Here is a 21,658-nt window from a genome sequence, read left to right as displayed (position 1 = left end):
GGCAGGACTACACTACTTCCTCTGTGATGACAATGCAGGGAAGTATAGGGAAGTACGATACAGGTTTACAGCTGGGAATGAGGACCGGACATATAGGGAGTACTCATCTAATTATTCTCTATTTCTCAGATACAGACTCATCTGGGTGGGTAAAAAATAGGGAAGACAGGGGGCGCCTGGGTGGCTCAGTCGGTTGGGTGTCCGACTTCGGCTCAGGTCATGATCTCGCGGTCCGTGAGTTCGAGCCCCGCGTCGGGCTCTGTGCTGACAGCTCAGAGCCTGGAGCCTGTTTCAGATTCTGTGTCTCCCTCTTTCTCTGACCCTCTCCCATTCATGTTCTCTGTCTCAAAAATAAATAAATGTAAAAAAAAAAAAAATAGGGAAGACAGGTTTTAAGAACGGTCAAAGCTCAGCTCAACTCAACTCAGCAGTCGGGCCAATCCAAGAATTCTAAGATTCTGTATAATGACCTTGGCAGCTTATACAGAACAGAGTAAGGAGGTGGGTCTATATCGCCAAAGAAACTGAAACTTAAAAAAAGGAAAGGAAGTGGTCATCTGGGAAGGAGAAACATAAAACCATGAGATGGAAACATGATAAAGAACCCAGAGCAGGCATAAACACTGATGATCCCTATAAGCTTTAACTGGGAAGTATCAATTACCTGTTCATCACAATCAGATTCCAAGAAGGTCATATCTTTTCGTAAACAGTTGTCAAATCCATGCTCATCACTTTCGTTAAGACATTCACAGCCAGCTTTGTTAATAAAAGGCATTAAATCCATCTGAAAAAATTAAATCAAGACTTTAGGCAAAGGATTTCGATTTGGTTTAACAATCTTCATCAGAAACGTAAATACATGAGGGGCGCCTGGGTGGCGCAGTCGGTTAAGCGTCCGACTTCAGCCAGGTCACGATCTCGCGGTCCGTGAGTTCGAGCCCCGCGTCCGGCTCTGGGCTGATGGCTCGGAGCCTGGAGCCTGTTTCTGATTCTGTGTCTCCCTCTCTCTCTGCCCCTCCCCCGTTCATGCTCTGTCTCTCTCTGTCCCAAAAAAATAAATAAACGTTGAAAAAAAAAATTTAAAAAAAAAAGAAACGTAAATACATGATTTTCTCTAGGTTAGACAACTTTAAAAAAACCTCTCTTTTAAGATAGCTACTAAAACTTTTATAATAAGGCTTTCATTTGAATTTCTGACTGAGACCTATCACTATGAAAGCCAAATCTAGGCTTTGTCCACTTGACAAAGTATCAAAAACCAAGTCTTTAACACTAAGATTATAAAATGTTGACATTTTTTGCTAACAGTATTTTGCAGTGGAAAATATACAAATTAAAACATCTGTTAAGATCCAAAGGAAGCCTACCTCCCTCCTCTAGTGGTCATGTGCTCTTTAAACCTACATCCATAAAGAGTTTACATTTGAGATGAATAACAAATAAGGATTAAAACGTTTTTTATTATGGAAAATTTCAAACATGTATAAATAGAATACTACAGTGAACCTCAGGTAGTCAGTCTTTAATAATCCCAGCTACAATAATCAGCTCATGGCCACTCTTGTTTCACCTTTCCCCTGCAAGCAGTCCCTACCCTCCTGTTTTCAAATACATCTTAGACATTTCTTCATTTCATTCATGAACATTTCAGTGTGTTCATGAGCATTTCTGAGAGATAAGGGCTCTTTAAAAAAAATTCTCAATATTATTATCACAACTAAAACAATGAGTAATACTTTAGTTATCAGCAAATATCTGTGTCCAAATTTCTTGGTCTTATAAATGTTTTACAGTTGAACTGTTAGACTCAAAACAGGACTCCAAATAAAGTATGCCATATTTGGTTAATGTCTCCCAACTCCTTTAATCTATGGTCATCTAGTGCCTATGGATTTCTAATATTTTGGATTTTGCTGATCGCTTCCCTGTGGTATTTGTGGTATTTAACATCTTTCTGTCTCCTGTGTATGTGTTGGTTAATACTTCCAACACACGGCCAGAGCAGTGACTGTGGGCATCCTTGCATGGTCTCTGACTTTAGCAGGAGTGCCTCTAATGCTCTCTCATTTAGATTTTACGGACGGTTTTAAAAATAAATGGGTACTGAATTCTGTCAAATGCCTTTTCTCCGTATTAGGAGATTATAACTTTTCTCCTTTAGATTGCTGGATTTTTTTTTACTAATATTTTAAGAGTTTTACAATTGGTCCTAATTGGAACTGGTCAGTGGTTTTTTTGTTTTTGTTTTGTTTTGATGCACATTTTGTCAGATTCTGGGATCAAGGTCATATTTACTTCAAAAAGAAATTTAGAAAGTTTTCTCTCTTTTTATATGGTCTTAAGTAGTTTGGAATAACACTAGACTATCTGATCTTAAGATCTGGTAGAATATCCCTGTGAAGTCATCTTGCGCTTTATGGTACAGGTCTTCGACTATTTTCTCTACTTCCTCTATGGTGACTGGTCTATTTAGGAGTTCTGCTTCTAGTGGAGTTGATTTTGATAAACTATTTTTCTAGAAAAACATCCATTTAATCTACTAAACAAGGACTAGTTTTAAGTTTACCAAGTATTTTAGATTATCAGTTAATTGCATATTCACCTTTCTATCATAAAGAGTATTATATTTTGTATACAGAGGATACTAATACATGTATGTATCATTCTAAAGAAAACTTTTTTACATGTCAAATAATTAGCAACATAATTATCAATAATTATTAGAATAGATCCTTAATTATTCATGGAGGGGCCTAAATGCTTTTAAAGCCAAAATGCTATTTTGAATTATATTAAATGTTATATTGCATTAGATGTTGAACATATTATTCAGGGTATCATACCATAGCCAATTTAAAAACAGTGGGGGTTGGTGTGCTGGCACTATAAAGCAAAGTTCTACTACTACAGAATCACTTTGAACTTTAAGAACATTTCCCTTGAAAGGACAGTTCTAACAAAATCTTTAAACACTTATGTCTTCCATCCTACCAAGATGCCTCTTCAATGCTGTATCTAGGACTATGATCCCAGGCATGAAGACAACACTGAAATCATGCTTGCAATATCTTAATGATGAAAAATAAATAGGTGATTTACCTGAAGTTGTTTTTGTATTTATTTATCGTGGGGCACACAAAACAAGTTATCACACTCAAACAGTTGCATTAAAGTGCTTTGCTACACAACACTGTCTAGGACAAATTGGCATTATATCTGACTTAACTGCAAATTGACACATTCCAGAAATACGCAATTGGAAATAAATATCACTACCTATGTAATCAACTTGCCAATGAGGAAAGAATAATGAGAAAACAATCAGACAAATCCAGATTGTGGGACAGTCTATAAGACAGATGGTCTCAACCTACGGTGTACAATAAGATAGCCATTAGCCACATGTGATAATTTAAAATTAAATTAATTAAAAGCAGATAAAACTCAAAATTCAGTCCTTCAGTTGCACTAGTCACATAACAAATGCATAATAGCCACATGCATCTAGTGGCTACTAGATTAGACTGGTGCTGGTTTAAACTTTCAAAAAAGGTAGTCATGAAAGGAAAAAAGAGCAGACAGAAGTTTCTAGAACACCAAAGAGAAACAACTTAACTGCAATGTATGATCCTTGACTTGATCCTAGATGGGGAAAAACAGTTATAAAGGATATTTTGGAGATAATTTTAAAAATGTGAATGTAGGCTGTAAATACTAGAGATACTGTAAACCACTGCTAAATTTCTTAGGAGTGCTAATAGTATCATGGTTATGTAAAAGAATGTTCTTGTTCTTAGAAGCTACCTGCTCAAATATTTAGAGATGAACCATCATGATGTCTATACCTTACTTTTTAAATGACTCTGCCAAGAGATAAAAGTATATAAACACCTATCAAGAAAGCAAAACTAGGGGCGCTTGGGTAGCTCAGTTGGTTAAGCATGGGACTCTTGATTTCAGCTCAGGTCATGATCTCACGGTTCGTGGGATCAAGCGCTACAGTGGGCCCTGCGTTGACAGCGTGGAGCCTACTTGAGATTCTCTACTTCTCCTTCCTCTACCCCCCCAGCCCGCCACCGCCAAGAAAGCAAAAGTAGCAAAATATTCACAACTGATGAACATAGGTGAATGGTATATATGTTTGTTATACTATTCCATCAATAGAACATTTTTTATGTTCTGTTTTGTTTTGTTTTATTTTTTTACAGGGGAGAAAATCTAACACAAGACACACAGAAAGTTAGAAAACCCTTTCCATGCTTCCAATTTTGGTTAAAGAAAGATCTGTCTTACTACACAGATGAGGGTCATTTAAGGTTTCATTTCATTTTGTTGAATGATGACAAAATTTGTACACTGAAATCTATAGTTCAGTGGTCAGAATACTGAAATACACTAATAAGCCTCAAGATTCAGAACATTATGCAAAAACATTATGCAAAAGTTCAATCCCAGAGTGCCTAGAATTCAAACTTGTGGAGAGGAAGACTTATTGATAGCCCTATGGCTATGAAGCAATACTAGGTATTCTTAATGAATATGAAAGAAAAAAAGAATGATTTAAATTTTCCTAATTTAAATTTAAATATCCCAATGCTTCAATAAACATTTTATAAACTAGAAGTCATTATATTTACAAAAACACTGTCTTATTTCTGAATAAGAACTATTACTATTCTTAACCTACATCTATTGCAACATTTCAAACTCCTCTAAAAGAGATACACGTACCTCTCATACTCTGGCTTCAATCAAATTTGGAGTTCCAAAACTAGGATGTATAAAATCAGTAACTATATAGTCTCTTTGTGTGAAAAGATAACTGAAACTCTTTAAAACCAAAATTTTATTTAAAAACTGGCAACACAACTATATGCTAACTAACTGAGATACAAATTTTTAAAAATTATTTTAAAAATCCAATTAAAACCTTTTTTAGCTTAAAAAAAAACTGGCAATACATTTTTGCAATGCTTATACTTAAATCTGCTTAAGACACAGGCTTTCATTCACTGATTCTTCCTCCTGTTAAGTGGCTATTTGTGCTGTGAGAATGATGACATTCTTAGAAACACATTACCGATCTTACATAATAACTTTGTAGACATAATAGTTCAAAACTTTTAATGTCTTGATTGACACCAGATGGAAAAAATGAAAATGTTTTTAATAGCTTTTCACAGTGCATTCATAACATGTGCATGAAAACGGAATTTTTTTAAATTTCTTAAAACTTAAGTTTTTCCTGCTTAATTCCTACCTGAGGCCAAAACACTGATATCACGCTTAGCTGATGTGTAAATAAGTAGCCCTCTAGCTAAGCAGCAGGACTGTTCCGCTCTCATTAAGACTTTTTCATGCAAAAACCCTTCACAAATAACGGGAAAAAAAATACAAAGATGTAAACAAATCAGTTTACGGGTCAAATTAATTTCCAAAATTTTCCAAAAGGTGTCACAACCCTGACTTACACAACATGTTCATACTTTCCAACTGGGTATCGCAATTTCAAATGATTACATAACAGTTCTGTTTTAAACAGATACTAATTGCGCCTCCCTAACTTCAAGTAATTAATGCCACTACCACACGTTAAAGACACTTTTTGAAGATACAACCCCCACCCCGACACTCAAAGAAAAAAATCTCTTGTATTTATCTAACTACAGAGTCTCCTTATTCAGTATAAATTTAAGAGACTTACAGAAAGGACTTGTCGTCTGTGATACACATTCTTTCATATATTAGCTTTAACTTGAGGTAACAATTATTTTTTTTTTTAATTCATTTTTTTTTTTTTTTAATTTTTTTTTTTTTCAACGTTTATTTATTTTTGGGACAGAGAGAGACAGAGCATGAACGGGGGAGGGGCAGAGAGAGAGGGAGACACAGAATCAGAAACAGGCTCCAGGCTCTGAGCCGTCAGCCCAGAGCCCGACGCGGGGCTCGAACTCACGGACCGCGAGATCGTGACCTGGCTGAAGTCGGACGCCCAACCGACTGCGCCACCCAGGCGCCCCTTAATTCATTTTTGATCTGCCAATACCATTAACTTTAAAAAAGAAAAATTAGGAAAGATACATACAAATATTTATTTTGGTATGCAGGATTAACCAAGCTGCATTAATAAGTCAGCTACTACAAAGTGAATTTCTGAATTTTGGTTCCTTCCTGAATAGCTCTCAAATGACAGATACTGAATTATAAAATTTTATTATGTATAATTTTCAAACACTTTTGTGTTCCTAAGTCTTCAAGTTATTATTTGAATAATAATTCTTAAAACTCAGAAAAACATACCTAATGGTAAAATCACACATGATCCTAAAATAACTAGATTTTTGTAACAGAAAAAAGAGGTGCCAGAAAAGAGGGGATACATTTAAAAAGACAGAGAAAACTATAGGGAATTTTAGGAAAGGGAGTTCAGCATAAAATGGTCACACATTAAAATTTACATGTCATTTTACACAACTGTTGAAAAATGGAAAATTTTTCCAATGCACATTTCTTCACATTTTGGGGAGGGGGGAAATATATAAATATGTAAATTTAAAAGTACGCATAAATAAAACATATACATTATATACAATAATAAAATCGAAATTAAATGTATGTATATAAATATACATTAAAAATGAGTGAATGTTTAAAACTGGCTATTAAGACAATTCAGAAAACAGATTAAAAAAAAACAAGTGGCAAAAAAGATTAGCAGAGCAAATTTAGGAAAAATTGTTTTTGATGAGGGCTTAAGGTGATAATATATACAACAGAGACAAAAACCCAACAGTCAGCTAATGAAGTTACTTTTAAAGTTCTTATCTGAAAGTATTCTTAACCAGCAAAAGATAACAGTCAACTTCACTTTAAGCAAACAGTGACAAAAATACATCATGATTTCACTTTTAAGTCTACCTACATAGCCTTTTGGAATATCTGTGTCCTCATTGCTTCCAGGGTCATTTTCTAAGTGCTGCTTGATTTTTTCTTCTAATCCAACAGCATCTGCTCCTTGATATTGATCAATTCTCACTTTGTTTCGAAAAAACAGAAATGTAGGTGTTGCTGATATATTGTTGGTGGCAGCTGTTCCCTAGAATTGGCAAGTTAGATGACGTTAATGAATTAAAATTAATCATTTTTAAACCACTTAGAATATTCATTCTACATCTCTATAGAAGTTAAATATCACAAGCATAAGCAAAAATCACGTAAAATAACGTATTCCCAATTGTTATTTAAGAAAAAGCAGGCCTGTTACTGAGGGCACTACTACATGACCCTTACGTTCCCAATGAAGAACCTCCATTTTAAATCAGTTTTAGTATTAAAGACTTCACCCAACCAGCAGAATAGCTTCCAATACAGAAATTATGCTTTACAACACTAGCTAGCTCTCTCATAAGTACATGCTATTTCTTAAGTGGCGAAACCAAAGAGGGTATTGATCAGTCAACACAGAGCAGGGCTACTAGGAAAAAGTACAGATCTGAAAAACAGCAGCCCATCTCTCCATGAATATGAAGTAACAGCCTCACCCAACTCTACTCATAGAAATGACTTCTGGCCTCCCTCACTGCAACATCTACCTTTTAAAATTCTGCTCCAACTCCACAATATTATAAAACTAAGTAGCAAGCAAATGGGTATCAGCTAATTAATGATGGATCCATGGTCTAAACTCTTCATAAGAAGTACAAAGGAAATGGTAAAGCAAACATGTCATCTTGCATATTCAAATACTATGAAGAGGTACCACTATGTTGCTTAAAGAAAAAAAGTTTACATAGAGATGTCTTCTCTAAACCTCAAAAATTAAACACAAAAACATGACTGACCTTTTAAAAGAGTGTTGTCCAAAATGAGACACAAATATAGGCTATATATGTAATTTTAAGGTTCCAATATCCACAACAGAAAAACAACTGAAATAATTTTAATAGCATATTTTAGTGAATCACTATCCGCATTTTCAACATGGTCACTATAAAAAGCTAATGATGTATTTTACATTTTTTTCATACTAAGCCTTCAAAATCCTATGTGTATATCTATAGCACTTCTCAACTGGGACTGGCCACGTTTCAAGTGTGCAATAACCACATGCAGCTAGTGGCTGTTTGGAGCACAAACAGCTCCAGAGGAGAACACTTCTAGATTAGAGACAGAGACTAGTACGGCCCAGTGCTACAGTCCACTAGTATGCAACAGAAGTACAAAGCAATAACACAGGGTTTATACCAAACCTCAAATACTAACTACAAACGAGGTAACATTAAAAAATTTTTTTCACTCAGAAATGTATCAAAGACACAACCTCACCAAAAAGAGCAGCTACACAGTTATTCCTTAGTTAGAACTACATTTTTAGTGTTGGAAACAACCTTCAAAACATTTTTCCTTAACTCCTCCTCCATATTCTCATATATGCAAATGTCGAACTGTCACATGGTCATTCCAACTAAGTAATCGGAATCCCCACAACACTGTGTCTCAATCAACAGTAATCAACACTCTAAAGTTTCTGCTGGGTATGCAGCTTTGAGGCTAAGATTACACAATGATCAATTCAAATCAAACTATAAGCAAGAATTCTCTGCCAAGGCTTGTTAATCAACCAATACCTCAGTAGAAGATAATGTCGATTTGCGAAAGATAAACAAAAAACGTAAAACAAAAAACTGCCAGGTGACCTATTAAGTTGAACAACTTATTAGTTTTACATCAGAAAGATATTAATATAAACAAACCCAGAAGCAATTAATATGGGACTACCGTTTTTAACTAATGTAGCCACAATAACATTTGTAATAATTCATGTCAACGTAACATTTCCGTATCTTCAAAGGAGTAAGTACTATGTGCATAAAGAGATAAACGAATGAAGGATGACATCAATGTTGAATTTCAAACCAATGTAATTTTTTCTGTTAAAAAGGACTCCTTTCCAGGGTGCCTGGGTGGCTCAGTCATTTAAGCATCCAACTCTTGATTTCGGCTCAGGTCATGATCCCACAGTTCTTAAGTTTAAGCTCCCCATTAGGCTCTGTGCTGACAGAGGAGCCTGCTTGGGATTCTCTCTCTCTCTCTCTCTCTCTCTCACTCTCACTCTCACTCTCACTCTCTCTCTCTCTCTCTCTCTCTCTCTCTTTACCCCTCCCCTGCTTGGGCTCTCTCTCTCTCAAAATAAACAAACAAACATTTAAAAAAAAAAAAAAAAAAAAAAGGATTCCTTTCCCTTACCTGACACTGATGTACATCTACTTCCAAGAAAACTGCCTGTGGATACTTATTACTCATAGAACTGAATGCTGGGGCAATCCTTAAACATGGTCCACACCTGTGAGAAAGTAAAACACATGCTTGGTAAAAACACACAAAAGACTGTATTAAATTATACTCTAAAGAACCTGTTAATTAAAATATGAAATCAAACAAACTCTGATGATCCTGGCTTTAGTTGTTCTAATCTTTTCCACTAGATTAATTTAGATACACTTGCATCAATATCACATTGTCCTAATGACTACAGATTTATATTAAGTTTTAAATATAATAATGTTAAGTCTCCCAGCTTTGTTCTCACTGAAATTAAAGATCTAAATAAAAGGAGGAATACGCTATGCTTATAAACTGGAAAACTCAACAGCATCAAAATGTCAATTCTCCTAAATTTGATTTTTTGAAGTCAATGTAAAATCCCAGTAGGTTTTCTTGCAGAAGTTAACAAGTTTAAATTCTAAAACTTATAGGGAAATACCAAAGATAGCCCAAGCCATCTTGAGGTTCAAAGCTGAGAAAATTACATTACTGAATATTAAGAATGATCACACAGCTTTATAAATTAAGAGTGTTCAGTGCTGGTACAATGATAAAAACAAACAAACAAACAAACAAACAACTGACCAATGTAAAAGAACAGGTCCAGAAACAAACCCATCCATCCTATCTGCAGCAACCTGATTTATCAAACATGTGACACAGCAGTGCGGTGGGGAAAGGATGGTCTTTGCAATAAGCAGTGCTGCGTCAACTAGATAGTCACATTAGAAAATAAATGAATCGTGACCCCTATACCTCACACCATACAAAAACCCAATTCCAGATGGATTACAGGTCTAAGTGTGAGAGGTAAAACAATAAGGGTTTTAGGAAAAAATACAAAGGATACTTTCAAATCTTAGGAACAAGCAAAGATTTCTTAAAACACAAAAAGCACTGAAGAAAAAATGAAATAAGTGATATACTGTAATATACTTGATAAATTAGAAAATATTAAGACCTTTTCTTCATTAAGATACCAAGTCCCCACAGAGTGGTAAAAAATATCTCTGAAACATATCAAAGGACTTAGACTGCTAATATGTAAAGAATTCCTACAAATCAATAAGAACAAGACTGACACTCAAAAGAAAAACGGGTAAACTCTTAAACTGGTACTTGACAAATGAGGTTATCTTCATAACAGTCAGTAAATATGAAAAGATACCTCACTTCATTAGTCACCAGGGAAACCAGGGAAAGGAAAATTAAAACTACTTCCATCAAAATAGCTAAAACAAAAAAGAATAAACTATAGTCAAGAATGTGGATCAACTGAACTGTTAGTGACCATGCAAAATGGTATCACCTCTTTAGGGGAAAAGAAAAGAACCTGGCAGTATCTACTAAACCAAGATTTGTGCCTACCTGTCAGCATTTCTGAGTTATATAACCAACAGAAGTGTCTACACATGTTTGCTTTAGGGCATTTGAAAAAATACTGATAGTAGTAACACTTCTAATAACCAAAAGAGGAGACTATTCAAAATCCTATGAACACAGAATGAGTATATTAACTGCAGTTGCTCATACAGTGGAATACTATACAACAATGAAAATGACTGGTGTAAAACTTCATGCAAAACATGGGTTAACCTCACAAATAAAACTGAGAAAAGTAATACATTATATGATTCCATTTATGTATGGTTCACATACAGGCAAAACAAGTCAATGGTACTACAAATCAGGACATAGGTTACCTTGAGAGTTAATGACAGGATGGGGATATGCAAGAGATTTCAAAAGGCTAGTTATATTATTCTATTTGTCTGGAACCTGATTACATGAGCATGTGTGTTGTTTGTGAAAATTCAACAGGCTACACATTTATAATTACACACTGTTACATCTCAATAGAAGTTCAGACAAAAATCATAGCAATAGCAGATAAGAACACAAGGAAAAGCAAATTCTGAAGCACAAATGTTCATGCCCAAGCTGTGACTGTCTCTCCATTGTTAACATTTTAATCAGTATTTTCATCCTGTGCCATCTATAAACCTCACACCAAAAAGCTAATAACGAATTAACTTCTTAAATATTAAACTTGGTGCTTCTGAAAGTAGGTTTTTGTATCTAACAATCCTCCAATAGGCCCGGAGACCAAATTATAAAGAAACAAACATTTATAGCACTAAGCCTATGTTTGGTTTAGCAAAATACTTCTAGTTATCAATAAGTCTTAAACATTATGGATGGGAGTACAAATTGTTAAATCCTTTTTGAAGAGCCATTAATCACTCTGTCAATTTTAAATGAACACAACCCAAGATTCAACAATCTTACTTCTATACATCAATCCTACCTTAAGACTTAACTCAGTTTCACAATATGTATACAAAGTTCAATGCAATGTTATTAATAGTAAAAAATTAGAAATAATCTAAGTGGCAATCAACAAAAATAGTTTCAAATGTTATGACACATTCATACCAGACGATAAGGATAATTTGTAAATTTATACTGTTTAAAATAAAACTAAGTCTCATGATAAAATTCTCTATTACCACATGAAAAAAAAGTGTATACACACACACAATAATCAGTTAATTACTTATGCAAAGTGGGACTGGAAAAGGAAGAGAGAAAATTTAGAGGAAACTTTTTAAAATTATTCATACTTCTGCATTTTTGTTTTTTTAGGATGAACAGGTACTTTGATCTTAAAATATTAAATAACTTGAGATTACAGAATTTAACATTAATTGCATTTAAACAGGTTTCCCAAATGAAGCACAGTGCTTTATGCTATACCACAATATATTCATTCTTAAAAGAAATCTCCCTTCTGCTCAAGCATGCATTCAAAATAAGACTACTGGGGCGCCTGGGTGGCTCAGTCAGTTAAGCCGCCGACTTCGGCTCAGGTAGTGATCTCGCGGTCCGTGAGTTCAAGCCCCGCGTCGGGCTCTGTGCTGACAGCTCAGAGCCTGGAGCCTGTTTCAGATTCTGTGTCTCCCTCTCTCTGACCCTCCCCCGTTCATGCTCTGTCTCTCTCTGTCTCAAAAATAAATAAAACGTTAAAAAAAAAATTTAAAAAAAAAAACAAAATAAGACGACTTATGGGAAAAATAAGATCGAGGCAAGCCATGTAAACCCATGCAACTTTGTAAACATATCCCCCCCCCCAAAAAAAAAAACAATAACGTTCTGAGGAAATACTTGGACAGCCAGGCAGGTGGCTCAGATCTAGAGGATACCTCAGGGAATATTTAAAATGAATAAAACCAATGGACTGTAAGTGCCATGACGACCCAGGTGGAAGTGAAGCTCTGAAGCAGTGAGGCTGCACAGAGGAAGCGTAGCCCTGAGAATGAACCCTCAGGGAACAAGTGCTGGGTGCAAGTGCGAGTGTTTTATTAACTTTAATGTCATTAAAATAAACTTGCAAGGGAGCTTGCCTGCATAGCTGAGGGCTTTTCTCTTTCCTGCTAAAGATTCTGTTTCTAGTTCTGCTCTTCACTACCTAGGAAAAACAATGCGAACCAACAGGACTTGCTCATTATACTGACATCATCACGCTATTCACCAGTCACGTAGGAGTTAACCGGTCGGTGTTAAAAAAACAGAAACAAAAACAAAAACAAAAAACACTTCTGGCTAAAATGACTGTACTAAGATTAAGTGTTCCCTTTCAAAATTTAACCTTATCTAGATCCCCTGTTTAATTTTAGTTAGCCATCACAGGTTGTAACTTTAGTCAAAAATGAAAATAAGTCACAGAACACAGAAGCACAAATAAATACAGTGGCATACTTTCACAATATAATCATGCAAATGAATTGATCAGTTATTTTAAGTAAGATGTTTGCCTGCTTAATATCAGCACTTAAGAGTATAAATTTCTATTATTAGCTGAGCTCAGAACAAGTCACCTGATTTCCCTGTATAAAATGGGAAGGGACTAGATTTTCCAGGACCTTTGTCATATCCAAAATATTATGCCCCACATATGCCTGAATTTCAGGATCTTCCTTTTTTCCTCCTGTGCAGTCTTGTTTCACAGCCCTTAAATAGTATATAACCACAGAGCCTCTGAACTTGTAAAAGAGACCAGAGATCATCTAGTCCACACATTTAAAAAAGAAAAAAAAAGCGTTCTTTTGCTACTTCTCTTTGACAGGAAACTTATCTGTTAAACATGTAAAATGGATATGTAAGGATTCTGACTTATGCTTTTTGAGAAAAAACAGACAACTGTCCAGCTTTTTGCAATACATAAAGAACCAAACCCAGAAAACTCAAACTTTAAAACTAACCTAACTTAACACAATTATTTGGTAAGTGAGCAATGAAGACCAGAAAAGTTAAATCACTTGCCCAAGATCAGACACTCTAGTAAACAAAAGGGCCACAACAGAACGGTTAACTCCTAACCAATCCAAGATCAGCTTTCTTTGAAAGCACCAAGCTAGGTTCTAAGTATGATTTTTGTTTACAGTCATTATATAAACAAATTCTACTTCATGAACTTGCTGTCCTTCCCTGTTTGCTAGTCAGTGCTCTACCTTGAGCAGTAACATGTGTAAACACATTGCTGACATAATGGTAAGAAAATATATGTGCTTTCTGTAGAGATATTTTAAAAGTCTATTTTTTCTGTAGGGCACAACCTTAAAGTAGGTAATGTCTAGATTAATTATATTTTAATTAGGGCAGACATAATCATAACTGGTCCTATTAATAACACAAAATGCGGGGCGCCTGGGTGGCGCAGTCGGTTAAGCGTCCGACTTCAGCCAGGTCACGATCTCGCGGTCCGTGAGTTCGAGCCCCGCGTCGGGCTCTGGGCTGATGGCTCAGAGCCTGGAGCCTGTTTCCGATTCTGTGTCTCCCTCTCTCTCTGCCCCTCCCCCGTTCATGCTCTGTCTCTCTCTGTCCCAAAAATAAATAAACGTTGGGAAAAAAAAAAAAAACAACACAAAATGGCTAGCATTCACTGAGCATTTACTATATGTTATACAATTTACAAAACCCTTAAACTCATTTAAACCCTACATTTCTCATTTGAAAGTCAAGAACAATGCAGTACAGTGCTAGAATTTGATTACAAATCCCAACTCTTAACTGCTGTTCCAAATACCCCAAAACAGTTCCAAATACCCAAAAGTTTAAACACTGCTTTCTGTTATTTCTCAATTAACTGCCAAGATTAAAATGAATATGCTCTTTTTAAAAAAAATCCAGGGGCGCCTGGGTGGCGCAGTCGGTTAAGCGTCCGACTTCAGCCAGGTCACGATCTCGCGGTCCGTGGGTTCGAGCCCCGCGTCGGGCTCTGGGCTGATGGCTCAGAGCCTGGAGCCTGTTTCCGATTCTGTGTCTCCCTCTCTCTCTGCCCCTCCCCCGTTCATGCTCTGTCTCTCTCTGTCCCAAAAATAAATAAACGTTGAAAAAAAAAAATTTAAAAAAATAAAAAAAATCCAGACACATACCATTTTATAAAGTTCAAATCCAGGCAAAACTAATTTACAGTGTTAGAACTCAAGAACAAGGAGGGGAGCCTGGGTGGCTCAGTTGGTTAAGCAGCTGACTTTGACTCAGGTCATGATCTCACAGCTCATGAGTTCAAGCCAAGCATCGGGTTCTCCACTCAGCGCAAAGCCTGCTTTGGATCCTCGGTCTCCCTCTCTCTCCCTCTCTCTCTCAAAAAAAAAAAAAAAAGGAATTCAAGAACAAGAAGAAAGCAGGCATGAGGCAGGGGTAGTCTACCGTGCTGGCATTCTTGATCTACATGTTAGTTACAAGTGTAACCACTCTGAAAATTTATCAAAGTATACACAAATGATTTGTATACATTTTGCATGCATGTTATACTTGAATTAAAAAGTTTGCTTTTAAGAAAAATTCTCTGTGTGTTCTTTGAGACCTCACCATGTCCTAGTTATCTCTCATTATCTGCCTGGTCCCTATGGACTGCTGGGCCTGCTATCTTTGTAATTCAGTTTATAGCAATTTTGAACCATATAATTAATGTTATCTATATCTATAATGTATTAGTTGGACAAGCTACCATAACCATTAGAATTCAACATTCTAACCTACGCTAACACTATTCTTGGATGGTAATAGTAACACCTAACCAACAACAAAGTAGGACTTGCTTTAACAAAACTGAACAGACAGTAAACACATCTGTAAAAGTGATACATTCATGAATTCAAGATAAAAATCATTCATACTCCATATAATTTCACTTACCTGTGGAATCTAAAAAACACACACACAACACAGCAATTGCACTACTTGGTATTTATCCAAAGGATACAAAAATACTGATTTAAAGGGGAACATGCACCCCAATGTTTACAGCAGCACTATCACCAATAGCCAAATTGTGGAAAGAGCCCAAATGTCCATCAACTGATGGGTAAAAAAGGTGTGTTGTACACACATAAACACACACAAAATGGAACATTACACAGCCATCAAAAATAGTGAAAGTTTGCCATTTGTAACGACCTGGATGGAACTAGAGTGTACTACATTAAGCAAAGTCAGTCAGTGAAAGACAAATATGTGGAAGAAACAAAACAGATGAACATAGTGGAAGGGAAGGAAAAGTAGAATAAGATAAAAACAGAAAGTGAGGCAAACCATAACAGACTCTTCACTACAGAGAATAAACAGGAAGGCTGGAGTGGAGGTATGTGGGGAGATGGGCTAATTGGGTGATGGGCATTAAGGAGGGCACTTGTGATGGGTACTGGCTGTTATATGTAACTGATGAATCACTAAATTCTCCTGAAACCAACACTACACTGTATGTTAACTAACTTGAGTTTAAATAAAAAGTTGGAACAGAAACAAACACACAAATGAAAAAACCAGAAAGACTCATAAATACTGAAAACAAACGGTGGTGGTGGGGAGGGGATAGGTAAACAGATCAAGAAGTACAAACTTCCAGTTATGAAAAAGTCATGGGGATATAAAGTACGGCATACGGATAACACTGTAGTAACTTTGTATGGTGGAAGATGGTGACTATATTTACCGTGGTGAGCATTTTGTAAAGCGTATAACCATCAAATCATTATGCTATACACCTGAAACTAATATAATATTGTATGCCAAGTATACTTCAATTTAAAATAAAAATCATTCACACTGAGTTTTATGGGAAAGAAAATGCATATTCTTTTAGCGTTGGGGCTTACCTACTAGTGATAACAACAAAACTGGCACTGTTTATAACCATTAAATGTATATTTAAAGAGTAACAGTATGGAAATAACAGTTACAAAAACACATCACCACAGTATATAATTCATATATATAATTTTATACTCTAAACAATGCTGTTAGGTTACGTGTTAACATCCCCATGTTACAGGTGGGGAAAGAATATCACAGAATGAACTGAAATGTCCTAGGTCATAAGATTAGTTTGCAAGCAGTGCTGTGGCTAAATAATTCAAGGCAATATTTAAAAAAAAAAAAGGTCAGGTTGTGTGCAATACAGGGATGAACCTGCATTTCCTTTCTATTTAGGCTGGGAAAAACAAGGACAACACTTTACACTTCCTGCAGTGCATTCAGCAATGGGACCTTAAATTATTCAACCTGTGACTCAACATCCTCGTGTGTAAAATGGGGATAATTTCAAAGATTATTTTGAGGACTGAATAAGTCAATATAAATTCTTAAATAAGTCTCTTACAAAAGAAATAATATGTAAACGTTGGCTATTTTATTTAAAAAACAACAACAACAACACTGGAGAAAGGTGCCAAGACTATTCACTGGGGAAAAAACAGTGTTTTCAACAAATGGTGCTGGGAAAACTGGATAGCGACATAGAAAAGAATGAAAGTGGACTTTTACACCATATACAAAAATTAACTCAAAATGGGTAAAAGAATTTAAAAACTAAAATTACAAAATTCCTGGATGAAAACATAGGGGCAAATCTTCATGACACTGGATTTGACAATGATGTGTGGGATATGACATCAAAAGCACAAGCAACAATAGAAAATATATATAAACTGGATTCCATTAAGATGTAAAAACTTTTGTGCATCAAAGGACACTATCAAGAAAGTGAAAGGCAACCAATGGGAGAAAATATTTATAAACCATTTATCAGATAAGGAATTGATACCCCAAGTATATAAAGAACTCCTATAGGGGCATCTGGCTGGCTCAGTTGGTAGAGTGTGCAACTTCTGAGGTCAGTGTTGTGAGTTCAAGTCCTACGATGGGTGTAAAAATTACTTAAAAATAAAATCTTACCAAAAAAAAAGAAAGAAAGAAAGAACGAACGAACTATAATTCAAGAACAAAAACCCAAAGAGTCTAATTCAAAATCAGTAAAGGGCTGGAATCAGCATTTCTCTAAAGAAAATAAATGACCAATAAGCACATGAAAAAATGCTCAACATCATTAGCCATTAAGGAATTACAAACCAAAACCACCAGACCACTTCACACCCATTTAGGATGGCTATTTGGTGCAACCGAATTCTACTCCCAGGTATATACCCAAAAGACTTTTGAAAGCAGGGACTCAAAGATATCCTTGCACACCAATGTCGGTAAGCGGTATTACTCACAATAACCAAAAAGTGGAAACAACCCAAGTGTCCATCAACAGATGAATAAACAATATATAGTATATGCATACGATGAAATTTTTAACTTTAAAAAGGAAATTCTGATACATGCTACAACATGGATGAACCCTGAAAACATTATGCTAAGGGAAATAAGCCGGAAACCAAAGGATAAATGTTATATGACTCCACTTACGTGAGATAGCAAAAACAGGCAAATTCATAGAAACAGACAGATGTTACCAGGGTGGGGGACTGGGGGTATTGGGAGTTACTGCTTCATGGGTAAAGTTATTGGTTAATGTTTCTATCTGAGATAATGAAAGGATTCTAGGAAATAGTGGTGATGGTGGTACAACATTGTGAATGTACTTAATGCCACTGAACTGTACATTTAAAAATGGCTAAAATGGTCAATTTTATGTTACATATATTTTATTGCAATTAAAAACACTGAAATACTGGAGAGCCACTGAAGATTTTTAAGCAAAACAGTGACAATCTATATAACATTTTAGTAAAATTAATGTTAGATATAACATGGAAGTGAAGAAAACGGAATAAGGCTTAAAAGTAGGGTTGGAAAAGAAATAAAGAAATAGGTGATAGAGAAAACTATGTTCTTGGCCTAACATGGGACATTTACTTTGATCTAAGAGGTTTCCTACATGATCTATTGGATACAGTTATTTTGAGGGTCTAATACCGATGCTGAGTTATGAAAGTCTGAGGTCACAATCACACACAGTTTGTGGAGGAACACATTAACAGCCAAAATATTACAGAACTTTAAGGCAAATACAATCTTAACAGATTTATAAATTACCTAAATATGCTTTGGAACTTAAAAGCTTTCTAAATTCAAACTTTTGTTCTCAGTTTTTACCATAAAAAATCAAATTCTCATTGCATCAAAATACCTTTTTAAAAATTAACACAGAGCTTTGCCAATCGATGTCTGCAGTTGTTTATGGTTATATGAAACCTCATTGTTAACGTAAGTGTTTCCTTAATAGCAATGTTTCCCCACTTTTCTCACTTCAACTAATAAATTATTTATCACTGTCTGTCATCTCTTCTGCTATGGTAAGGGGAAAAGAGAGTATTTCATTGAGGGACAAAAGTCTATACATTCCTACAGACTAGAATTAGGAAAGTGAACTAAAAATGAGATTCATTGTTAAAATCATCTCTTCCCTTTTCCAACTCTGGCCTAGGCACTTAGTAAATGTACTTAGTATGTAGTATGTATTCCCCATATTAATATAGACATTGCAGCGGCGCCTGGGTGGCTCAGTCAGTTGAGTACCCAACTTCGGCTCAGGTCATGATCTCACGTTTTGGTTAGTGGGTTCGAGCCCCGTGTCGGGCTCTGTGCTGACAGCTCAGAGCCTGGAGCCTGCTTCGGTCTCTGTATCTCCCTCTCTCTCTCTCTCTGTGCCTCCCCCGCTCATGCGCGCTCTCTCTCAAAAATAAACATTAAAAAAAAAAAAAAAAAAGAATACAGACATTGCAAAATTGCTAAAGCTGAGAAGATATATTTATAGAATTTTGAGATTCCTTTTACACATGTCTTTATAACGAAATCTTTATCTTCTCCAATTTAATAAATGTGAAAGTCTACATGTCAAATTGGTACTCTCGGCCACCCTATAAAATCCAATATACTCTGCCTTTTCAATTCTGTATGAGACAGATTGATCCAGGAATAAGTCTTTAATTGTTATCATCTCTATCTGCATCCACCCAAGCCCTAAAACTATCTAATCCTAATGCCACCACTTATATACTCAACATTTACTGAATCATGTTCAATAACCACGAATCACTTTTTACCCTCAAAATACTGCCTTATGTTTATATAGTTACCAGGACAATTCAATGGGTTACATAAACGGTAATACCTGCAAGTAAATTTCTCCAGCTCAGGGTAAATGTAAATAACTCGGAGGCTAGGGGGTCAAGGTAAGTCAAATGGAGACCACTAATTCTTAGAAGGCACTAACATACACAAAGGGAGGCCCGTTAAATACACACCCTGGCTGAAATCTTGGTTCCAAAGGCCTACTTCCAACATGTCACTCTCACACAGGTACACTGCACACTCAAAATGGAAAATCCACCAGCTCTGCGACCAATAAATCATGTTGAGATTTACCAAAGTCGACATCTCTGTCCTGTTAAACCATCAAGTCAAAAATGGAGTCTATATGGCCAAACCCAGATGTCTGGATACCTGCATTGCATATATACCCACTGTAATTTCTGTGATCAGATGCAGCCGCATACATAAGGGAGGCTAAGTTACAAAGTTACTAACCAAACGAGTAACAAGGCCATTAAGAAAAGTAAAAAGCCCCGGACTCAACATTAATTTAAAACGCATTAAATGAGCACTACGTGGATTAGTTGGATAGCCCCAACTGAAGTTTCTAAAGGTTTTACAGAAATGCAAGCAGTGAAGAAAGCCAAAGTGTTCGGAAAATTAAGATTTTAGCTTTTCTAAGGTGCAAGTGACAGCTGGCTCCCCGGAAGGAATGGAACAGGCAAAAGCAGGAGAGGCTGCAGGAAGACTCCCACAGACTAGAAGGAACAGAGGTGGGCCACCCCAAGTGGCCTCGTCCGAGGATTCAGAAGGGACGGGTGTAGATCTCCCGGGCTGGAATTCGCGGTTGGCCAGGCCTCCGTGCCCTCCAGAGACTCCCTTGCGCACAAACAGGGGAGCTGAGGCCTAACTGGGCAGCGGCCTGGGGCTGCGGCCAGCGCGGGACATTCCGGAGCAGCAGACGACAAGGAGTCGGGACCCGGAAAAAAAGTGAAGGGAAAGCAGGGACGCACACGCGGGGCCCACAGGGCTCGCGCCCGGCCTCACCCTCGCATGGTGAACTTGACCACGGCGAGTCTGGAGCCCGCGCCGCTCAGCTCCGGCTGGAAATCCGGGTCGCTCCCGACCGGCTTCACTCCCACCATTCTCAGCCCGGCAGGGCGGCCGCGACGCCACCGGCTTCAAAACTGAAGAAGGCGACCCGGGAGAGGAAGAGCGGGAGGCTCAGGAAGGCCGAGGCCTGATCACAGGAGGTGGCGACCGCGGCGTCTTCCCCGGGACTCTCAGTGCCGAGTCACGCCAGGGAGCAGAGCGGCCGGGGTGGGGGGGTGGGGACGGGAAGGGGGGAGGGGAGAGGCGAGGGAAGGAAAGGCGTGCGGCACCCAGCAGCCACCGCGCGGCAGGGCCGCGGGCGCTTGCGCACGTAGGCGTCATTTCCGCGCCGTCCGTTTTGGCTCCCAGCGCCCAATCCTAAAACGCGACCCCTGGCCCCACCCTCGGCTGAGGAGCCAGACCCAGGTTGTCAGGCGCCGCGCAAGCGCAGAGGAGCAGCAGTCACAAGCTGAGGTGTGCAGTGCGTTTTAAGATCGCGTCATCCCTCCGCGGTTCCGAGACCCAGGCTTCTACCGAGTTTCTCGGGGTGAGAAAAGTAGGTTCAGTGGCTAAGGTTTTAAGCCTCCTCTCCCCAGAAGTGCTTGAGGAAATACTTTGTCTCACATTCCAGGCAAATCGCCACGCTAGACAAAATAGGCTTTAGGTACATTGATTTACGGCTCTCGTGACACAAGGGTGCTCTCTGTTCAGTCATCCACAAACTGTCATGCACCTGTCTTTAAGCTGCGCCTAAAAAAATGAAAGCACCATCCATCCTTCTAGAAACACAGTCTTGTGATAGACACCAGCAATAGTTAACAATAACAAGTTTGCAAAGGAAACGTTGGGACAAATG

The 21,658-nt window shown here is 37.2% G+C and overlaps 1 protein-coding gene across 3 annotated transcripts in view; it reads right to left on the bottom strand.

Moving 5' to 3' along the window:
- The window catches only part of TXNL1 (thioredoxin like 1), a 34,325-nt gene extending 13,287 nt beyond the window's left edge, over positions 1-21,038 (bottom strand). For 2 of the 3 annotated variants that reach the window (XM_030336352.1, XM_030336354.1), the window contains exons 1-4: positions 20,758-21,038; positions 9,250-9,346; positions 6,926-7,099; positions 665-787 (exon numbers count right to left, since the gene is read on the bottom strand). In XM_030336352.1, coding sequence (XP_030192212.1) covers positions 665-787; positions 6,926-7,099; positions 9,250-9,346; positions 20,758-20,855 — 492 coding nt within the window. In that variant the 5' untranslated portion in view covers positions 20,856-21,038. The remainder of the gene's footprint in view (positions 1-664; positions 788-6,925; positions 7,100-9,249; positions 9,347-20,757) is intronic. The other variant, XM_030336353.1, reaches the window with a different exon arrangement.
- Between the last annotated feature and the right edge of the window lie 620 nt (positions 21,039-21,658).

The sequence above is a fragment of the Lynx canadensis genome, chromosome D3, assembly GCF_007474595.2.
Source record: "Lynx canadensis isolate LIC74 chromosome D3, mLynCan4.pri.v2, whole genome shotgun sequence".
In the NCBI taxonomy this organism is placed as follows: domain Eukaryota; kingdom Metazoa; phylum Chordata; class Mammalia; order Carnivora; family Felidae; genus Lynx; species Lynx canadensis.
The sequence above is the reverse complement of the archived record's forward strand: the minus strand, read 5'-3'. Positions and strand labels throughout refer to the sequence as shown.